The following is a 20,614-nucleotide window of genomic DNA, read 5'->3' on the forward strand; positions in this document are numbered from 1 at the left end:
ATTAGGTTGGATAGAGTAATGGACTTATTTAAACCTAAAGGTATCTAGGTGTTGGCTTGTACCAAAATTTAATGAAGGTGGCTTGCTTGGTGGGGGCAAAAGAATTCTAAGAAAGTGTTAGAAGAGCTCCTTTTTACTTTTGCCTATTGACACTTTAAGGGCATCTCATCTCTTAAGTGAGAGGTTTCAGAATAATCAAATCATTTGTTAGCAATTCAGTAATTAAGCTTGGTAATGGTTCATTTACATAAATAAACAAGCTTGATCAAGCCCAAACCTGGTTTGAGCTTGACCTGAGCTCAAGGTTAGTTTAAAATTTAAGAAAAAAAGGCCTGACCATAGTAAAATTCAGCTTGGTTCAGCTTGTTTGCCGCCCTACCAAGATGTCACCGTTCAGGAATTTGGATACAAAAATGCACCAAGAAATGTTTTTTAACTCCACAAAATTCTAAATCTAACACACCAATTCTCCGCTCTCAATCAGCAACTCAATGTTACTTATAATAATTTAGCATAATTCTAAAATCTCAAGCCCATTGACGCAGTGTGTATAATTTTTCATTTCTTTGATCTATTATTCAAAGATCCAACCTTCCATGCATTCTATACAATTTTCAGAAGCGTCAAGCAAATTTTACATCAGTACTCTGCAAATATATGTACAAAAGCCAAAGAAGAAGAAGAAGAAGAAAGTTGAGCTGGATCTTGTACCAAAAGGAAACCTTGTTCACTTCTCCCAACAAGAAAAATGTATCAGGGACAGATGTGAAAGTATCATCTCTTTTTATTCTGCCTCAGATACACATGAACTGGATTCTCTATTCCCCCCCCCCCCCCCCTTTTTTTTTTTTCTCAGAAGAGAGGGTGGATGATGTTTCAGTTTCTATGCGTTTAAGTGTTAAGAGAAAAAAAAAATGGCAAACATGCGCTTCCATGAATTGTTGAATGTCTGGGCAATCCAAACATGAGAAAACTGGTGGCAAACATCAGTGTGAAATTACTGGAGAATAACGCAGTGGTGTTTCCTGAGGTTCTAATACGTCGAGGGTTTCTAAAACAGGCATCATTTTTAACCCGATGATCCGCACAAGGGGGTTTGAGTGACCAGTCAAAAATGTATCTGTAATCTGCAAAAATATGGAGAAAAATATATTAAATCATACAACCTAATGTGTTTCCCACTTGTCCAATCTCTTGTATGCATGTTGACCCAATGAGGCATAATAAAGAATGAGAATCACCAAATGATGGAAAACATACAAGAACACATTGCTGGACAAGCATTGGAATAAATACTATGCAAAGCTTCACCTCTCACGGAAGTACAAGAGACTGATGGATGTGTGTCTACATCTGACACAAACAACTGACAGGAAAAAGAGTAAAAATGCTACAAAAAAATAAAACAATGGTTACTCATAATTTTCCATCATCAGGAGTCTGGTAAGAAGTATCATGTCAACTATAAGTCTTCAACCATTTTTTAACTAGAGACGGGACACACACGGGAGATGCATAATTTTCGCCCCATATATAAAAATTGTTCATGAGTAGCAATAAGGGAAATTTTCAAGATTTGCAAAATATGCCTCAAGAACAATTATATGAAAGGATGAAATAAGAGCAACTGCATCTGATAGGACAAGCTGTATGCGTACATTCAGCTAACTTCATTAAACCAGTCAAAAGGGACCTGGCAACACTTTCTTTGGGCAGTACCAACATAATTATTAACTATCACGGCAATTAAAGTCCAAACAATTTCTCTTTTTTCTTTTTTAGGGGCTAATAATTGCAAAGAGATTTAAAAAAAAAAAGGATGCATAGTTTGCCATCCCTATAAAAATTGTCATAATTTTCAATATTGTGACAACAGCCATTGCCCTTGCGGTGCCAAGAGCAAATTATTACTGGCTTGCAAATCCTTATAAGTGGAACTAGGGATGCATACCTGCGTACACCCAAAGAGTTTGAGCAGCTTCAGCGACAAGCAGCTGTCAACAATAAGTCCAACTGCATCATCTGTTAAATTGCGACACCAAGATAGATCCAAACTTAACAAATTCCTTGAATTTCTGGCAAGGGACATGGCAGTGTTGGCACCAACCTGCAGTGAGTCGGTTGTCAGACAATCATAATGGCCAGGCCTCTCTCTCTCTCTCTCTCTCTCGTGCACACGCATGCATAATGATATTGCAATCCAAGTTTTTGTATGAAAGAACTTTCAGTCACATATAAATCATTTTACACCCACACAAAAAAATTCTAAATCAAACCACAACTCCAAAAAAAAAAAATTGTTTCTTGGACCAAATGACTAAGATCCTGATGCTGTTTTCATGGATACACTTAAAAATTAAAATCAAGTAAGCTCCCATTATCTTACCACTTGAATATTTATATAACTGCTTCCTACACCCTTTATGGATCTCTATCTATTCTTTCTCTTCTTCTCCAATGTTGTCATCATCTATCTTTTGTAATCTTCTTCAGGTCCTCCATCCTTGCAACTACACATTTATTTCCAATATTCCCACTGTAATGCATTCATAACACTGTTTGACCCTTGGCAATCTTACCAATATTTCCAATCTCACGATTCTAAAATTTCATAATTTCATTCGGTCCCTAATATAGTCAATTACACAACAAACTAATAATTCCCTAATATAGTCAATTACAAAACAAACTAATGATTGACTTTATTCAACTGCCAGTGATGATCCCACTTTTATTTTTAAATTTTACCATTATAAATTTTCACAATTCCATTTGGATTCCTAATTGTGCCCTCATTTATTTTTAATTTTTGGATTTTTAATTTTTCAACATACCAATGAATTTATTCAGCTTTTCAGAGAGTCGCATTACAGCTCCTCTCCATTCGAAAACCCAGATGCTGTCCATCCTTTCTTAGAAAGTAAAAATAATAATAAAAGTAGCTAAAGATTTAGTGATTGCAAAATAATAATAATAATTCATAAAACCTTACAAGTCCTAAAAAACTTTCAACTTTACAAAATGGAGTTAATAGCAGCAATTTTTCTGAAAGGTGTTTTACAAGAAGGTAGGTTGTGATTTGCCAGGATCTTGGGTTTGTTTTATTTCCAACGTATATATTGTTGCCTTGGTCAGGTTCTTCTGTATAACTGAATTTAGGAATTGTAACAAAATAGTCATAATTTATGTTAAAGCTTGATATACACCGTTGGCCCACAACTTAATCACTTAAGCTTTTAGGTAAAGTGGTAATCTAACATTGTATCAAAGCTGGTTATCAAGAGGTCTTGGGTTCTAGTCTTGTTGTCTGCGTTTATTGTGTGTTTAAAAAATAGTTATATTCCCTGTAATAGGTATTTATAGTTTGTTTATCCTCCACTTGCTGGTGAGCTGCACATACAAGGGAGTATTAAAGGGTTTTTTTTTTTTTTGAACTAAAGGAGGGCGGCACCTCCAATTATTTATTGATATACCTCACTTTTGACGGAGGAATACCGTGGTTACATGACAATCATTGGGAGATTATAGATAAAAAAGACATTAAAGGCCTCCCAAAAACAACACCAACAACCAACCAAAACAAGACTACAAATCCAACCAAAGCTAAATAAGAAACAAGTCTAAACAGGCATAGCAAAAACAAAAATAATAAAATAAACTAAAATAAAAAATCTAAACCAACCAAACAAAAGTCGATAGGATGAACTAATGACGAAGGGAAGTCAGACCCAACCTATCCATCCAAGGGAGTATTAAAGTTTGATGTACATTGTTGGCCACGACCTAATAGCTTAAGATTTTAGGTAAAGTGTTAATTTAACAATTAATAAAAACCTTCATATCCTGTAAAATCTTGTTTCATCCAAAACAAATATTGTTTCAATAGTGATTTGAGGGTTTAGCTAAATGTCACAAGCCAAGCTTATTTAGGGAATTGTGCTTGTCTGTGACAACTTGTCCTGTGTACATGTAATGGGTAACCATCATGCAAATACTAGTGTAGGTTTTATTCTTAGAGCAAGATAATGCCTTAATGAAAATAGAGAATGACTCCTCATTCACTGTGATGTTTCTTAGTGGTAAGTGAAAATAGTATATGTTAGAGCTCGTTACACATTGTTGACTCACAACCTAATAACTTAAGCTTTTAGGTAAAGTGGTAATCTGACATGGTAGCAAAGTTGGTCACTAGGATATGTTTACTATGTTTGTGTTTAAAAAAATTATTGTATTCCCTGTAATGGGTGTTATCTATTGTGTGTTTATCTCCTGACATGCTGTTGGGCTGCACGACCCTTCACAAGGTGTGAAGTGTTCACCCTGTGACAATTGGTATAGAGCTTAGTTAATTGCTTCACAATTTTGCCTTTACATTGTGGAATTGTGTGAAGCATTGATAAGAGAACCATACATATTGAGGCAATTGATGCACTAGAGGTGCAGGTTGAGACAGCCAACATGTAGCCATATAAATGGCCCGACTTGCAGAACGTGTTAATATATTTGAAGTATCCCAAAAATAACAGTAGAGTTCTAAGTGACTTCCTCCGTTTCAGCCTCTACCTAGAGAGAGAGAGAGAGGTTGAAGATGGTTCAGCGTCTAACGTATCGCAAGCGTCATAGCTATGCGACCAAATCGAACCAGCATAGGGTCGTCAAAACCCCTGGTGGAAAGCTTGTATACCAGAGCACTAAGAAAAGAGCAAGTGGCCCTAAGTGCCCTTTTACTGGAAAGAGAATCCAAGGAATTCCTCACATGAGGCCTGCTGAATACAAGAGGTCTAGATTATCCAGGAACAGGAGGACAGTTAACCGAGCCTACGGGGGTGTACTGTCTGGAGGTGCTGTTAGAGAGAGGATCATCCGGGCTTTCTTGGTAGAAGAGCAGAAGATAGTGAAAAAGGTTTTGAAGATTCACAAGGCCAAGGAAAAACAAGCCTCAAAGAGCATCTAAAATGAAAATGGAGAAGCTACATGCTTTCTTTTACTTGAATTTTATGAAAAAAAATTTGGCTGACAATGATTAATTTGCTTAATATAATTGTGAGGTGTTTGTCTTTAGATTTCAATGAGCTTTAATTTGGTTTCAACTTTCTATCAGGAGCATTGTTGTTGGATTCTAAACGTTTGCATACATGGGATGGATATATTGTCTCATTGTTTTGATTGTTTAGCAAAAAAAAAAAACAGTAGGGCTCCATTGATGGTTAAACCATTTATGTAGTCAAAACAATTTGTGCACCGGGCTGCCCTTTTTTTTTCCTTTTTTTTTTTTTTATAGTTCTGATATTTGATTGTTTATCCTCAACAATTTGAGTTTCTCTTGAACTTCTGGGAGAATCTAGAAATACCTCATGACCATAGAGAAATTGATCTAGACTAATAAAATTCTTTACGATAGGAAGTGGTGTTAATGATGATCTCCATCCCTCCATTTTCAGTCCCTTATTTCCCTTTCATTCATTCTTCTACTTCTTCCTTCTTATTTCTTCTCTTCCTCTCCAATTCTCTGTTTGCCTTCAAATTCTGCCTTGGTTCTTCAATTCTGTCCTGCTCTCCTCTATCACTCCCAAACTGTGTTGGCTGTAGCTCCATGATGCTATCCTATTACTATGTATTTTATAATCATAATCCGGATTCTGCTTATTCTGTGTGTGGATGATATTGTGATTATTGGTGATGATGATCTATGTATACAGAACCTAAAGCATTTCCTACCGAGTTTCAAACCAAAGATTTGGGACCATTGAAGTAATTCTTGGTATCCAGATCTCGTATAGGAATCGTCTTGTTACAGAGTATGTTCTTGAGTAGATGAGGTGTGCTATTGGGTCCAAACAATGAACCATGGATCCTAAGAGTCATGAATCTTATCAAAATAAGGCCTTAGGCTTGTCTTCAGTGACCCTAAACACTGTTGGAGCCTCTGGGACAGAAATGGACCTTGACTTGTCACCAACCCAGCTTGTTAAGACTTACAAAGAACTTCAAGATGAGTTGCCAACCACTAGGATAGATATGTCTGTCAATGACCTCGCTCCAACTTTAATTTTCCATTTCCAACCCAAAGATTAAGGAACATTTGGTTGCTCCAGAGTTTGTTGAAAATTCTTTAATCATGGATCCCAGTGTTGAAAATCCACTAGAGATTACTTCTCCTCCATCCAGTAAATTTGTGCCTCCATCACTCGCATCTTCTCCCTCCACATCTTCTTTAACCAAATCTAGAGAAACATTATCCGTCATTTTAGAATATGGACTGAACGCATATTTGATCGAGCTGCCTAGAAAATTAGATATTAAATTGATTTTTTGTTTGGAGGAAAAGTTATTTTATCAAAGGACACTGCAGCCTTCTCTTCTACTTGCATTTGGGGGATCTTTTGGATTCTCTCCAATGGTGATTCACGATGCAATGCAGTTCTTGCCACCTCTTGGTTTGCGTACATGTTCAACTTCTTTCCAACTTATGGAGCTAAAGCTTATAAACCATTTTAGAACTTGAGGACAAGTTTTCTTTAACACCACCCATGGAGAGCTTTAGATGTCTATATATTAGCTATGATTTCAATTTTAGTGTGGGAAAATTTCTAGTTATTTAGAAATTTAGGTAGTTTAGATCTATTTTGTGTATTTTCAGTACTTTGGAGTTACTTGCAGTTTCTTGTTTTTGTGGGGTTGTATTGCAGATATTTGTTTTAGTTGTATCTTAGATGCATGAGTACTTTCTTTGTATTGTATTAGACAGTTATCAAATCGAAATCAGATTTTCCAGACTGTTCTTCCCTCTCTCTCATAGTCTCATACAGGTTCTTCCTCTCTTCTCCTTCTCCTGCTTCCTCTTACTCCTCCCTTCTCTTTTCTTTTATTTTCTGCCTAATCTCTCTTATCCTACTCTGTTCCTATTCTCTCTCAACTCTCTTCCCCTGTTCTACTCCCTTATCTGAACTCTCTCTTTCCACTGTTCTGTCCCTGTCTTGCTTTTCTTTTTCTTTTTCTTCTCTTCTTCTCTCCGTTTCTCCCCCTCAATTCTCTTATTCTGTTCAGCTGTTGCTGTCCTACATCACATAAAAAATCTAACAAATTATAGACCCCACCTTAAGCTCCACTACCATATAAAATAAACAGGCTGATTACAGAAGAGATTGGTGTCCCATAACTCCAACTTGACTATTGCATCTATGCTATAAACATATGGACCTAAATATCATAAGACACCAAAACCAATGAGGTTGAGAAGCATACCTCTTTCAGGCAAAAGAGCAAAAGACAGAAATAAATGGAATATATCAGACAAAAGAACAAAGCAAGTCATATTGCATCAGTCATGACTGGTTTATCTGCCAGCACGTTAATGTCTCACCTCAATAATGCAGTTCAGTGAAAGTACTCTCAAAGATCCTCCTGAGGCTTCCAAGAATGCAGAAATAGCTTCATCACTGTTATAAAGAGAAATTTCTGTCAGTAGTCATCAGCAAAATAGAAACGAACAACATCTTTAGGCAATTTTCAGAGTATACCCTTTGTATTAAAATAGAAAGTAAAGAATGAGAAACAACTGAACGTTTTATGAGACATTCAAGCATAATCTTGCACTCTAATAACACAAGAAACAGTAACTAATATAAACAGATAAATTTTGGTATCCGTAATGTTTTTATTCCAACCATTTATTGCTTTAATTATATCATAAAATATATAACCCTCACATTTGTCCCGCTCCAAATTTTTCATTCATCTTAGTATCCTTATCTTGCCCCCGAATGACAGAAATGTCCTCTGGTTGGTCTACGTCCTAAACAGCTGCACCATAAGCATTGACTGTTTCTATAGTTTAATTGGAATCTATATGATGTGACAGATAGAAAACAACCCTATAAGCACATCTTCTCCTCAGTCATCCCTCAATCACCTAGCCCTTATGCTAAGAGCAGCATTTAGCATCTACCTACCAATGAATGAGTCGCTTCAGAGTTTCAAAAATGGCTGCTCAGACAGGTTTCCAAGTCATTAACCTAGAACTTGTAAAAAATTAAGTAGACTCCTATCTACACAACCATTCAGATATCTACAAGCTGACACTCTTAGAACCACATGATGCTCCAATAAGAGCACGACTGACGTCAAAGACTTTCAGCTTTTCTCTAGCTGCCTACCACATCATAAGGCCAAGTGAGAATCTCTTTCCACTTTGATCCATGTGTTTTAGAAATAGATTTCCTTCTATTACTTGATCTTTGCTTTATTTTGCTTGTTTGCTTATTGCTCCAAGATGTTCTCCATGATAAAAGACAGATTATTTCCTTTTCCATCATAGTTGTTGATCAGGCTTCAGAAATGGCAGGTGTAAATGTGACGTGCATGAACCATGGAATAGAATAAAAACATAGTTACTTTCGCAAGGGATAGCTACATTTTTTTGAAAAAAAAACACCAACTGCTTTCATATTGACATTAGAAAAAAGAGAAAAAAAAATCCCTTGACTTACATGAATTTGACAAAAAAATGGCTACACAAATACCTGAACTGAAATGAATCAACAAGAATACCCAGTGACAAATGAGAAGACGACCACTGTGATGTTGATACACATCAAGTTTATCCAAAAGGTCTCAAAAGCCATTTAGGTTGAGCAAAAAAATTCTTTCTGCAGAGCATGTTTACACAATTTAAAGTTTTGAACAAGCTTGAAATGTTTTGCTCATCACATTTCAGTATCCAGGGCCTCCAACGTCCCATTCAGGCTTCTCAAGAAACTAGCACATGTTAGATGATATCTCATCCAGCCAGCCAGTTTATCTCATGCAAGATTGGAGGGCTGTCCCAAGACATCACCTACCAATACATAAATACCTTCATGCCCCACAACCCCCACACCCATCCCCCAGGGTATCTAGAGGGTCCAGCAATGCAAACAAAAATTCCTTTTCAAGCACTCGCCAAAGGTGCTTAGAACTGAGATCTAAGGCATATTTTGCTTGATTTGATTCAAATATCTTTGGTTTGAAAAACATAACTGAGGTTTAGAACAGTTGGGACATATTTTTCCTAGATCTTTGGAAGAAATGGTGTGTATTTCCTTTTTAGGATAAATTGCTCTATTCTGACAGATAAAACATAGATATCAGTGGATCAAAGTTAATGAAAACAGATCTAGCAAAACATATGTTTGGGAGGATTTGTCAATTTTTTTGCAATGTTTTCTGGCACAGTAGAGGAGTTTGGCACTTATATCTAGCAACTTTTCTTTTGGGGGTGGGGGGGGCTCCAATTAGATCTAATAACCTTTGAATTGTAGAGGATTGGAAAATAGGGATCATTGTCTCTTAGAGCTTTGAAATAAACAATATGTATTTCTTTGCCTTTTTAATGTAGTTGTTCACATTTGAAAGATGAAGCATGAATCTCAATAGAAATAGATCAATGTAGTTCTTAGTAAATCTAGTCATAAATCTAATTTAAGTGGGATTTTCAACTTCCATTTTTCAGAATTACCATTTGTTTTTAAAATTTTAAAGATGCTGATAACAGATCCATAGCAAGTGTAAAAGATATAAAAAATTAAGAAAACCAGTCATTGGACTAGGATTTTCCTCCTAGAAAATCAAAAATTTTTTTCCTTTGAAATTAATACCTTTTTAAAGAAAAAAAAGAAGATAATCATAGAACAAGTTGAGTTATGTTTGATCCATAATATGGGCCAATAAACTCCACAACAGATCTCATGATCATATATGTCTACTTTAAACAATTTCACAGAATTAAGGAAATCCAATTATTGGACTAGGATTTTCCTCCTAGAAAATTGCAATTTTTTTTTCATTTGAAATTAACCTTCTTTTTTTTTTTTTTTAAGGGAAGATTGTTGCATAACAAATTCAGCTATGTTTGATCCATTATGGGTCCATGAACTCCACAGCAGATCTCATGATCATATATGCATAAAAAATGAAGATAGTTGCAGAACAAGTTCTGTTATGTTTGATCCATTGTGACTGGTTGGTTACGGGTTTCAAGTCCACGGAAACAGCCTCTCTGCATAAAAGCAGGGGTAAGGCAGCGTACACAGTGACGACCTCCCCTAACCTCGCAAAGTGGGGAGCCTTATGGCCCAGGGACACCCTTTAGGAAATATTTTTTAGAAGTATTGATCAATATGGGATGTATCTGTGATATGTTGCCAAGAGGTATTACGGAAGCAATCTGCATTTGGATTTGCATTTTCTTTAGAAAAAAAAAATAGCAATGTTTTGAAACCCTCTTTTTGAAAGATACAAGTAAGCAGCTTTTAGTAAGACTAGAACCCAGGACCTCCTGGTAATCAGCTCTGATACCATGTAAGACTATTACTTTATCTAAAAGCTCAAGCTATTAGGTTGTGGGCTAACAATGTATATCAAGCTTTAACAGTTTGTAACTTGAATGATAAGACTAATGATTTTATTCTCTTTTATGAATGCACTTGATTCTTTTCATGTATCAGTTTGGGAACAGCGTTAGATCCTGAGTTTTGGGTACTTCTAGGCACTTCTCTGGCAAATCATTTTTTATTCATCTCACAAATGTTCCTATTACTATTCTGTAGTCCAGTTTCCTGTAGAAGTACAAAAATGCCATCTTGGTTTTTAGTTTTCCAACAGTTAGAGAAATGTTGAAAAACAACAAAGAGATGTTTTCCAACTTTCCCATCCAAATACTGGAAAATTTTAAAAATAAGGTGGAATTTTCATAATTCTCTGGAAAAAATGCAGTGGAACACAAATATTGTTCTTCTCAACTGAACAAGTCGTCAAGCCCTTTCTTTATTTGATCAGTTATGGAGGACAGGGGTGTCTTTGGCTTCACTCAAGGATATAGTGAATGGTTTGTTTAGAGGCATTCCTTTGACTGACTTGCAAGCAAAACCATTCCTTAGTCTTCTAGATTTGTTTTGATCTTTTTGCTTTTTTGTTCTTCATTTTGTTTGTTGTTATTTTCTTTATGCTAGAGGATTCTCTATTCTCCCTATTGCATATTATTTTCTCTTTTCTAATATATATATTTTTTTATCAAAAATAAAAACCAAAATCTGGCAACCAAAATGAAAACTAAAAACTTGATTAAAATGCATCTTCATTTTTTTTTTCTTGGATCAAATAGTAATTCATTATCTTCCTACCATTAAATTAGCATTAAAATCTTTATCCTCAAGTTTCTAAAATTATAATAATAATAATAACAACAACAATGTTCCAAATTTTGAAGTATTCCCCCCTTGAATGTGATTCCTTTTGTATCCAACTCCCTTACTGTTAATTAAATGATAATAAATTGTTTTTCAAGTGTTTTATTGCCTAAAAGAGCATTTTCACCCTTATATAATTTTTTTCTTGATTTAAACTTTAAAATTTCCAAAAAAAAAATAAAATTTAAATAATCAATTTTAGTTTATATAATGAATTATCACGACTTAAACATAAAAATTATTACTTTAAAATTTCAAAACTGCTGAATGATAAATTTGCCCAAGTGGTGGGGAATCAATCTCAAATAAAAGTTGAGATAGATTGATGGTGGAAGGCCTTGACTAGTGTCCCATCCAAGAGGGATGTACTCAGTGGCTTGAAAGGCCTTCTAAAGCTGAAGACAATTGGAGGTTTTAAAAGTTGATATATTTAAGTCTTTTGAAGAATTCCATTGTAAGGGTGTGGTGGATACTAGTGCAAACTGTACATTCATCACCCTTATCCCCAAAAAAAAGAGAGCCCAGAAAGTTAGGGACTTTAGACCAATCATCCTAGTAAAAAGTCTTTACAAAATCCTGTCCAAAGTCCTAGCCAACAATCTACTTGGGGGATACTGTTACCATGACACAGCCCGCATTTATTCATGATTGAAAATTTTCAGATGTTATGCTAGTGGGCCAGTGGCTAACAAGGTGGTAGAGGAAAAGAGGGAGGAAGAGGCTTCTTTTAAATTGGATTTCAGGAAAGCGTAAGACATGGTCAATCGAGGGTTTTTAGGCAAGGTGATGTGTAAGAAAAGCTTTAGGGACCTGTGGGAAGTGGATTTGGGGGTGCCCGAGTTCTACACACTTGTCAGACATTGTCAAATGTCAATAGTCAACCAATAAGGTGGTTTAATGCCTCTCCAGGACTTAGACAAAGGGTATCTACCATCTCCTTTCTTGTTCACTCTTGTTGTACACACCTTGAGTAGGCTGCATGCTCAGAGGTTGGGGTTGATCAGAGGTCTCCATATGGGGAGGAGGAGGAGATCTCATATCTCTAGGTCTCACATCTCTAATCTGCTGATGACACTCTGCTCTTCTTGGGCAACAATGCGAAATTTTGAAAAGTCATTATTTTGTTCAAAAGTTTTGAGAAGATTTCGAGCTTAAAAACCAAGTTTTCCAAGAAAGGGATTGGCGGAATCAACATAAGGAATAGGGTCCTAGAGAATTTCAAATCACTAGCAGGTTGTGTTTCCTTTGAGTGGCCCCTCTCCTATCTCAGCCTCCCTTTAGGAGGCAACTCGGATTCCGAATCCTTTGGGGACCCTGTGTTAGAAAAAGTGGAAGGAGACTCAAGGGTGAGAAAAGAGTGTACCTCTCCCTGGGGGGTCACACCACACTCATTAGTGCCTCTCTCTCCAACACTCCAACCTATTCCCTTTCCTTGTTTCAAAATTGCTAAAATGATAAATTTGCCAAGGCAGGAGGGGTCAATCTCAAATTGGAGTTGAGATATAGATTGGTGGAGGAAGGCCTTGACTGGTGTCCCATCCAGGTGGGTTAGTGGCTTGAAAGGCTTTTTGAGACTGATGAAATTAGAAAAATGGTTTTCGACTTGAGGAGTGAGAAGGCTCCCAACCTTGGTGGCTTTGTGATGTCATTCTTTCAAGACAGCTAGGAGGTTTTGGAAGTTGGTATTTTAAGTTTTTTGAAGAATTCCATTGTAAGGGTGTGGTAAAGACTAGTGCAACCTCTAGCTTCATCACCCTTATCCCCCCAAAAGGGTGAGCCTGGAAAGTTAGGGACTTTACACCAACCAGCCTCCTTACAATTCTTTACAAAATCTTGTCTAAAGTCCTAGTTAATAGACTTAGACTAGTCTTTGGGTAAACTGTCATCATGACGTAATCCATGTTTATTCATGATAGACAAATTTTAGATGTTGTGCTAGTGGCTAATGAGGTGGCAGAGGAGGAGGTGGAGGAAGAGGCTTCTCATTGCGAGAAAGCCTAAAGCCTATGACATGGTCCATTGGGGGTTCTTAGACAAGGTGATGCGTAAGAAAGGCTTCAGGTATATATGGAGGAAGTGGATTTCAAGGTGTCTAGGTTTGACTCACTAGTCAGCCAGAGTGGTTTAGGGTCTCTTGGGACATAGACAAGAGGATTCACTATCTCCTTTCCACCTTGAGTAGGATGCTTTTGCATGCTCAAGGGCTAGGGGTGATTAGAGGTCTCCTTGAGTGGAGGGAGTAGAGGTTTCACATCTCTAGTTTACATGACATTCTGCTCTTATGACAACATAGCAAAATTTTGGAAAGTCATTATTTTTGCTTAAACTTTTTGAGAGGATTTCACGGTTAAAAATCAATTTGGTTTCCAGCATCAATATAGGGGATATGGTCCTAGAGAGCTTCAATGCACTAGCAGTTGTGTTTCCTTTGAGTGGCCTCTCTCCCATCTCAGCCTCCCTCTAGAAGGCAACCCAAATCCTAAGGCCTTTTGCAAACCTCTGTTAGAAAGGTGGTCGGAGAAAGGGTTAAAGGAGGCATGCCATTTCCTTGGGGTTCATGCAACACTCATTTGCCTCTCTCTCTAACATTCCAACCTATTACCTTTCCTTGTTTAAAATTCCAATGAAAGTAGCCAGATCTTTAGAAAGGTTGATGCAGACTTTCATTTGGTCGGGTTCAAGGAGAGTAAGAGAGAGCATCTAGTTAGCTGGGAGGTTGTTAGTAGACCTAAGTCCAAGGGGGGCTTGGGCATTTATAATGTAGTATCCAAAAACATCTCCCTAATTGATAAGTGGGTTTGGAGGTCCCCTCTAGGAGTAAACTCCCCAAGGCATAAGGTGATCAAAAGCAAATATGGGACCCAATGTAACTAGTAAGAAATGAGAGGAAGTATTATCATCTATGTTGCTTGGTGCTTGTGGGTGAGCAATATATATCCAGCCTTAACAGTACAAAGTGAAACATGCTGTGGCAATTTTCTTGGTGCTTGGTATGCTATTCTTTGGATATTGTGGACAGGAAAGAATGCTAGAATATTTAAAGATTCCTACCTATTATAGGATTGAGTGGCTTTTCTTTCTTCCCTTTGAACTTTGGTCCTTAGGATATTTTGGGGTGTTTGATCATGTTTCTTTCTTTTCAAAGAGAATGGAGCAGCCCTTTTCTATTTGTTTATTGTTGAAAGACATCATGTTCTCTAGCTTGTGTACCTTTCTCCTTCTTTCTTATTGATAGATTACCACTTTACCTAAAATCATAAGTTGTTAGGCTGTGGCCTGCAATGTATATCAAGCTACACTCCCCCGCACTTGAAGCCCAATTGCATGCGAACAGATTAAAACACAATAAATAACACTTTTTTGAAACACCACACAATAAATGTGGGCAACGAGACTAGAACCCAGGTAACCGGCTCTGATACCACTTTACCTAAAAGTTTAAGCTATTAGGTTGTGGGAAAACAGTGTATATCAAGCTTAATACTCATCAAATTTCTTTTTCCATCCAAAAAATATCTTTCATAATGTATATTCCTTTACAATTTCTTCCATAAAAAAGGGCTTGCCCTTGCTGTATACTTCTTGTCAAGCCCGAGTCAAAACACCTCCCAAATTTTCTTTAAATTTAAATTCTAGGGATAGAGAGAGTATATTTCGTGCGTGTAGGCATATTGGATCAATGTACATTAGGCTAGAATGCCTGATGACACATATGCAACATTATAACAACCTAACAAAATACTGCATTTAGGTTACATTTGGTTGGTGGGATACCTATTCCTAGGAATAAGATGAAATTATATATAGTAGCAGAACAAGGGCCTCTCTATGGCCTCCAAAACCTCAATTCTAATTTTTAGTGATTTTGAATTAGAAAATAAACAAAATTATAAGAACCAATCATGAAATTTTTGCACAATTAAATAATAAACAATAGATTTATTATGATGACACACATACTTTAAGATATGCATATGTTGTACTCATTTCCTGTGCATCACACGAGTCCCTACTAGTACAATGATAATGTAAAAAAAATGTACAAAGATGTTATAATTTAAATGAAGTCACTAGTGCAAAATTTTATTTATTCCATCAAACATGTAATCTCTACTGCATTCATACTCTTTGGGCAAATCAATTCAGCTTTTCAAAGGGATTTAAATCTACACATCTTGCAAGCGATCTTTGGTGATTGAGGTTTGATAAACTAATGATTGTTTGTGGCATCAATATATATATATATATATATATATATATATATTTCAAAGATTTTCAATCTCTCTTACTCATATATCTACTATTTTTATTGACAAGCAAAATCCGTGTGGAATAGGTCTAGGCATTCCTGTGGTGAAATTTTAGAATAGCAATTCCCTATCTATTTCTTATTATGGATTCAAAATACATTTTGCATTGTTCTTTGCTTTATGATGATAACATATTATATAAAAGCAATCAAATCCTTCTGTTATAACCATTTTATTCCTAAGAATAGACATTCCGCGAACCAAATGTAATCTTAGTTCATGCATACATGAATCTTGGAATGGAGATATAGATATCAAATTATTTCCAAGAAACCTGAAATCACTGCCTTGGAGTTTGAGATTTTCAATGGATCGGCAACCATTGGCAAGATATTTTATTGCTAAATTTGTCAAGCTGTTCAAGTGAGAAAGGTCAAGGACACATAATCTGGAACAAAATTTTCCAATGCATTTCAGAGAAATATCAGTCAAATTCCTGCATCAAATAAAATAATCTGAATCACTAAAGGAATATAACAGTTGTTCTAGTTTTAATCTTATGAAGTAAAAAATAAAACAAAAGAAAGTGATATACCTGCACCTAGCCAAAACAAGCTCCTTCATATTTGGACCATGTACGGTTAATAAATCGCGGATAAAATCATCAGAAACAGTTTGAATGCCTGCCACTGATAACACTTCCAATTGTTTAACTTTCTTTAGTGCAGGTAAAATTAGCATGGCATCTATGTTGTGGCAGTCATCAATATATATCTCCCTCAATATAGGTCCGAAAGAATTGGAGAGCGTGATGATGCCATTGTGGGTGAGAAGGGAGCACATGCCCAAATTTATAGACTGAAGTGCGGGTGCTGACACAAGAAGCGCATTTAGCCCCACATCTGATAGATGAAATGCACCCCTTAGAGATATGGCAGCTAATACAGGCAAGCTATTAGAACATTGAGTTAACATCTTGCATAATGTATGATCAGTCATACTTCGCCCACACAAGTCAAGTTGTAGCACCTATTTCCACAACACAAGATGCATTCAGTATAACCATAATATTCAAGCTAAAACACAAAAACAAATAAACAGCCGAAAAAAGGAGAAAAAAAAAAAAAAAACAGATAGGGTATTCAGTATCACATGAAAAACCGAAAAGCTTGTACTTGCACAGCTTATCAAAAGTTATAATCGAGTACTCGATGAAACTTGAAATTTTGGCAGGAAATTAAATGAGGTGAACTCATTTCAAAGAATTAATTTCAAATTGATCTGCCAAAAGTACAGAAATAATGATTAGTTGCTGTTGCTTGTTAGGAAGCAGACTGCTTCACAGCTAAGTCTAAGAGTTCAACATAGAATGAATTCCATTGTTTAGACTTTTGGGTCATACGCAAAAAATACATCAGCTACATTGGACAAATCCCTTGTCATTTTACAGCTAAGTTTAAGATGGTTTGATAGTTCTCTCAAGTGCAAAAATTATGCACACATATAAGTGAGTCCCTCAACGAAAGAAACTCTATTTTCATAGATGAGCATAACATAACAGGCAAAAAAACCCTTGAAGCAACAAGTTCCGAGGTTAGACTTGCTTTATTTATTTATTTATTATTTTTATTTTTGTATCTTGGTGGTATTTGGAGCACTTTGGTGCTTTTATAGAAGAAAACCTCATTCTCCTATATTTTGTTTATTTTCTAATTAAAATTCTAAGTCTCTAGACAGAAATTAGAATTATAGTCCTCCATAAGTTTTTTTAATCTCCCTTCCAAGTCTGGTATCTGATGACTTTATTGATTGAATTAGCATACATCATGCTCCCTCCAGGCCTCCAATATGCCATGGGATAATTGTGCTTACTGCTCTGGGTGTTATATTTATTGAAATAAAGTCAGCTAAAACCATAAATAAGCCCACAGATTTTAATTTTTTCAAAAATAAATTGTAAGACCGCTTCCAATTTTCTTTCAGGAATATTACATTAAATTTATAATTATGATTTTTGATGTATCATGTATTTATACGTGGCCTTCGGCAAGACAGTTTTACCACAAGGGTTTTCTTGCTTGTTGCTTACAATCTTAAGTCAATCTTGTCTTAGCATTATGAGCTATAGATGTGTTAGATTACCACTTTAACTTAAAAGCTTAAGCTTTTAGACAAAGTGATAATTTGACATGGTATCAAAGCTGGTTCTAGTCTTGTTGCCAATGTGTATAATGTGGTGCTTAAAAAATTATTCTATTCCCTGTAACCGGTGTTATTTATTGTGTATTTATCTCTCCACATGCTATCGGACTGCACTTGTGGGGGAGTGTTAAAGCTTGATATACATTGTTGGCCCACAACCTAAAAGCTAAGTGGTAATCTAACAGTGTTCACATTCCTTGTGTTGATATTTACTCAAAAGAAGGTAAAAAGTATGTTATAGTTTGAAAATTCTCCATTTTAAATAAAAAAATTAAAGTTAGTCGGTGTAAAACTAAAATTTATTGTGAAGTTAGGCTCCCAAAAATTATCAAATGAAAGCAAAAACTGAGAAGATAGAACACCTAATGTTTTAGAGTCAGTCATATATATATATGTCACGCCCCACCATCCAAAGAGTGACCGGCCGTACCTTGACCAAGAATACCCGACCAGGATACAAGGCCCTTTGAAATCAGAGCATATGTGTGTGTGTGTGCATGAAACATTTTTGTCAGTTCATCTATGTACGAATATCATATCTTATGACTGCTAACCATGAACAGTTAGACTTGGCAACAGAAAAAAACATTCTACAGAAACTGTCCAATGTATAATTGAACAGCTTGCAGCTAACATCTTTATAGTGTTCAAAACATAAATCCTTACTGTAAGATTGTGTAATGAGTTTAATGCTTCCATTCTAGTTTTATAAATGCCGCTGCTATTACACTGTGGTCTACAGAATCAGAGCTGGAATGAACTCAAATAATTCGAGCCCTAATTCCTATTCCTATGTTTGGTTCTAAAAAGAATTCTGAATGCAATTCCAATGGAATGGCTGCTACAGTGCTACCTAATGTTAAAGGTTGAGTAAAACACACACACAAAATATTTCTCAAAAAATGAATGGCTTACCATTAGGTTCTTTGTATCGAAATGCTCAAAGGTTTGAATGAGCTGTTCTTCTGTTATGCATGAGCAGTTTTTTACACATATCTGAGTTGGAGACCCCTTCACAAGGAGTTCCATAAATTGGGCATCCAGTCTACGGGAATCACAGAGCAAATTACTCAATTTGTGCTTAATTGAATCTGGGACGCTATCAAGTGATACAATTGCCTCAGCATTCTTAGCAAGAAGATTAATGCATAGATCTCTCAAAGAAGGAACAATTGGCATTGAAATGTTAGAATCCCATTTATAGGAGGGTGTCCATTGGATCAGTGGTGTTGTACCGGCAGCACCAGGCACTGAATTACGTTGTGCACCCTGTCTCACATTTCGCTCTTTGATCATCCTCATTGCAGAAAAAAAGGGACATTCATCTTCAGACGACTCCTCCGATTCTTTTTCTAATTTCATTTTATCTTCTAGCTCAGAAGACTCCTGAGACTCTCTTTCCTCAACGTAAGATAGAAACATAGGAACTTCTGATTTGATCCATTCAGAATGTCTTGCCTTATTCTCCCTTCTTTGCTGTGCCCGAAACTTTGCTAAGCTCATTGCCTCATTCCTTTTGTATTCTTCTGCAAAAATTTCTACCATATGTTCAGAAGCCTTTGCCAATTTTTGTAACCCAGAAAACAAATCTTCCTCATCTCCATCTTCAACCTCGATGCTTATACTCACTGGCTCTGAACTGATCCCTTCCCAATGTAAAGAATCATCTGCAATTCCTTTGCCCTCTTCTACACTCGTTGACCTAAGTTTAGTTTGACCCCTTGAAAAGCCTAACCCTTTTCTCCCCAAATTGAGATTGTCTCCTCTAACATCATTTTCCATAACTAATTGCTTGGCCCAGTCCTCTCCTTCATCAGTATCAGAAGAAGAAACACTTATTACTTCCACCCTTGTATAATCCATACTACCTTGTTTGATATCATCATCCAACTCTCTTTCACGATGACCCTCGCTGGCTACTTCCAGTACTGGAAAATAAAAATCAAGGCTCATTCTTTTCTCCCTTTCCTCTCCTTCATCAGTACTAGAATCAGGAGCACACATTTCTACCATCCTCATATAATCCCTACTACCTGTCTTGAAAGAATCGTCCAACTCTCTTTCACAATCACCCTGGCCCGCTACTTCTAGCATCGGAAAATCAAAATCAAAACTCCTTTTCTCCCCTTCTGCATCATCTTCAGCCGCGACTCGTTCACTCTCCTGCGCATAACTACACCCACCCAAAACCCTATTTTCTTCCAAGATCGTGCCCATAACCTGATTCTGAATTCCTCCACCTTCTTCACCCTCAATTTCCATGTCCCCAACTGAATCACAAACCCTATTTCTCCTCACGCCCTGCTTCTTGGAGGAATCTCCACCCCCAGCCCCACTTTGCTCCAGATTCAAATTCGAACTTTTTTCCCGAACAGAAACTCTTTTCTTGCCCATCCGAGAGTAGAAGAGCAATTTCTTCGAATCGCCGTCCTTGCCGGCCATGTTCGACCGGACCCAGAAAATAAATCCTAATCACAATCCGAAAGGGGTCAGAACACCACAGAATCAGATGTTTGATTGCCGAGAGAAGGTCATGATGAGATGAAGAAGAAGAAGAAGAAGAAGAAGGGTTCAAAAGTCTCACTAAGCGGTGGCGTTTAGTGACGACGAGCATGAAACTTGTGCCACAGCCTTCGTTGACAAATGTATGATGTCTTGTGCAGATAACAAGCTGCGGAAGGCCGCTTAGAGGACCAGGCAGATGTTTCGGCTATGGCATCTGTCCAAGAAGTCGGTTACGTTTCCCGCGTAAATTCGAAGCAGTACTAGATAAAATTTGAGTAATTTTCATAGTGGGAACTCAAATAAAACTTTAAGATATTTATAATTTTAAAAATTAGAAATTTTCATAATGAGAACTCCCTATTTTTTTTTTATCAATTTTTTATATCACTTCTTTAAAACTATAAAAAATGATAATAAATTAAATAATATAAG

At 36.5% G+C, this 20,614-nt stretch overlaps 2 protein-coding genes across 4 annotated transcripts; one reads left to right on the forward strand and one right to left on the reverse strand.

The window, feature by feature from the left end:
- Window positions 1–547: 547 nt before the first annotated feature.
- LOC131152165 (uncharacterized) lies at window positions 548–20,376 on the reverse strand. 3 transcript variants are annotated; one of them, XM_058103867.1, is made up of 7 exons: window positions 18,593–20,355; window positions 16,071–16,504; window positions 15,810–15,971; window positions 7,364–7,439; window positions 1,952–2,107; window positions 1,312–1,390; window positions 548–1,127 (listed from the first exon to the last, which is right to left on the reverse strand). In XM_058103867.1, exons 1-7 carry the CDS (start codon window positions 20,117–20,119, stop codon window positions 892–894), a joined length of 2,670 nt encoding a protein of 889 aa, XP_057959850.1. In that variant the 5' UTR covers window positions 20,120–20,355; the 3' UTR covers window positions 548–891. The 3 variants fall into 3 exon arrangements, with proteins under 3 accessions (XP_057959850.1, XP_057959849.1, XP_057959851.1); XM_058103866.1 differs by having other exon boundaries at window positions 1,261–1,390; XM_058103868.1 differs by lacking the exon at window positions 1,312–1,390 and having other exon boundaries at window positions 18,593–20,376.
- On the forward strand, window positions 4,542–5,131 carry LOC131152166 (large ribosomal subunit protein eL34-like). The gene has a single exon (XM_058103870.1). The coding sequence runs from the start codon at window positions 4,589–4,591 to the stop codon at window positions 4,952–4,954; it is 366 nt and encodes a 121-aa protein (XP_057959853.1). The 5' UTR covers window positions 4,542–4,588; the 3' UTR covers window positions 4,955–5,131.
- Window positions 20,377–20,614: the final 238 nt, after the last annotated feature.

Source organism: Malania oleifera, chromosome 3 (genome assembly GCF_029873635.1).
Source record: "Malania oleifera isolate guangnan ecotype guangnan chromosome 3, ASM2987363v1, whole genome shotgun sequence".
Lineage (NCBI taxonomy): Eukaryota > Viridiplantae > Streptophyta > Magnoliopsida > Santalales > Ximeniaceae > Malania > Malania oleifera.

Coding starts and splice junctions, on each gene's coding strand:
- LOC131152166 (XM_058103870.1), top strand. CDS start 4,589: ATGGTTCAGCGTCTAACGTATCGCAAGCGTCATAGCTATGCGACCAAA.
- LOC131152165 (XM_058103866.1), bottom strand. CDS start 20,119: ATGGCCGGCAAGGACGGCGATTCGAAGAAATTGCTCTTCTACTCTCGG. Junction 16,505..18,592: donor TCGATACAAAGAACCTAATG/GTAAGCCATTCA, acceptor TTGTGGAAATAG/GTGCTACAACTTGACTTGTG. Junction 1,128..1,260: donor TTGTCCAGCAATGTGTTCTT/GTATGTTTTCCA, acceptor ATATTTTTGCAG/ATTACAGATACATTTTTGAC.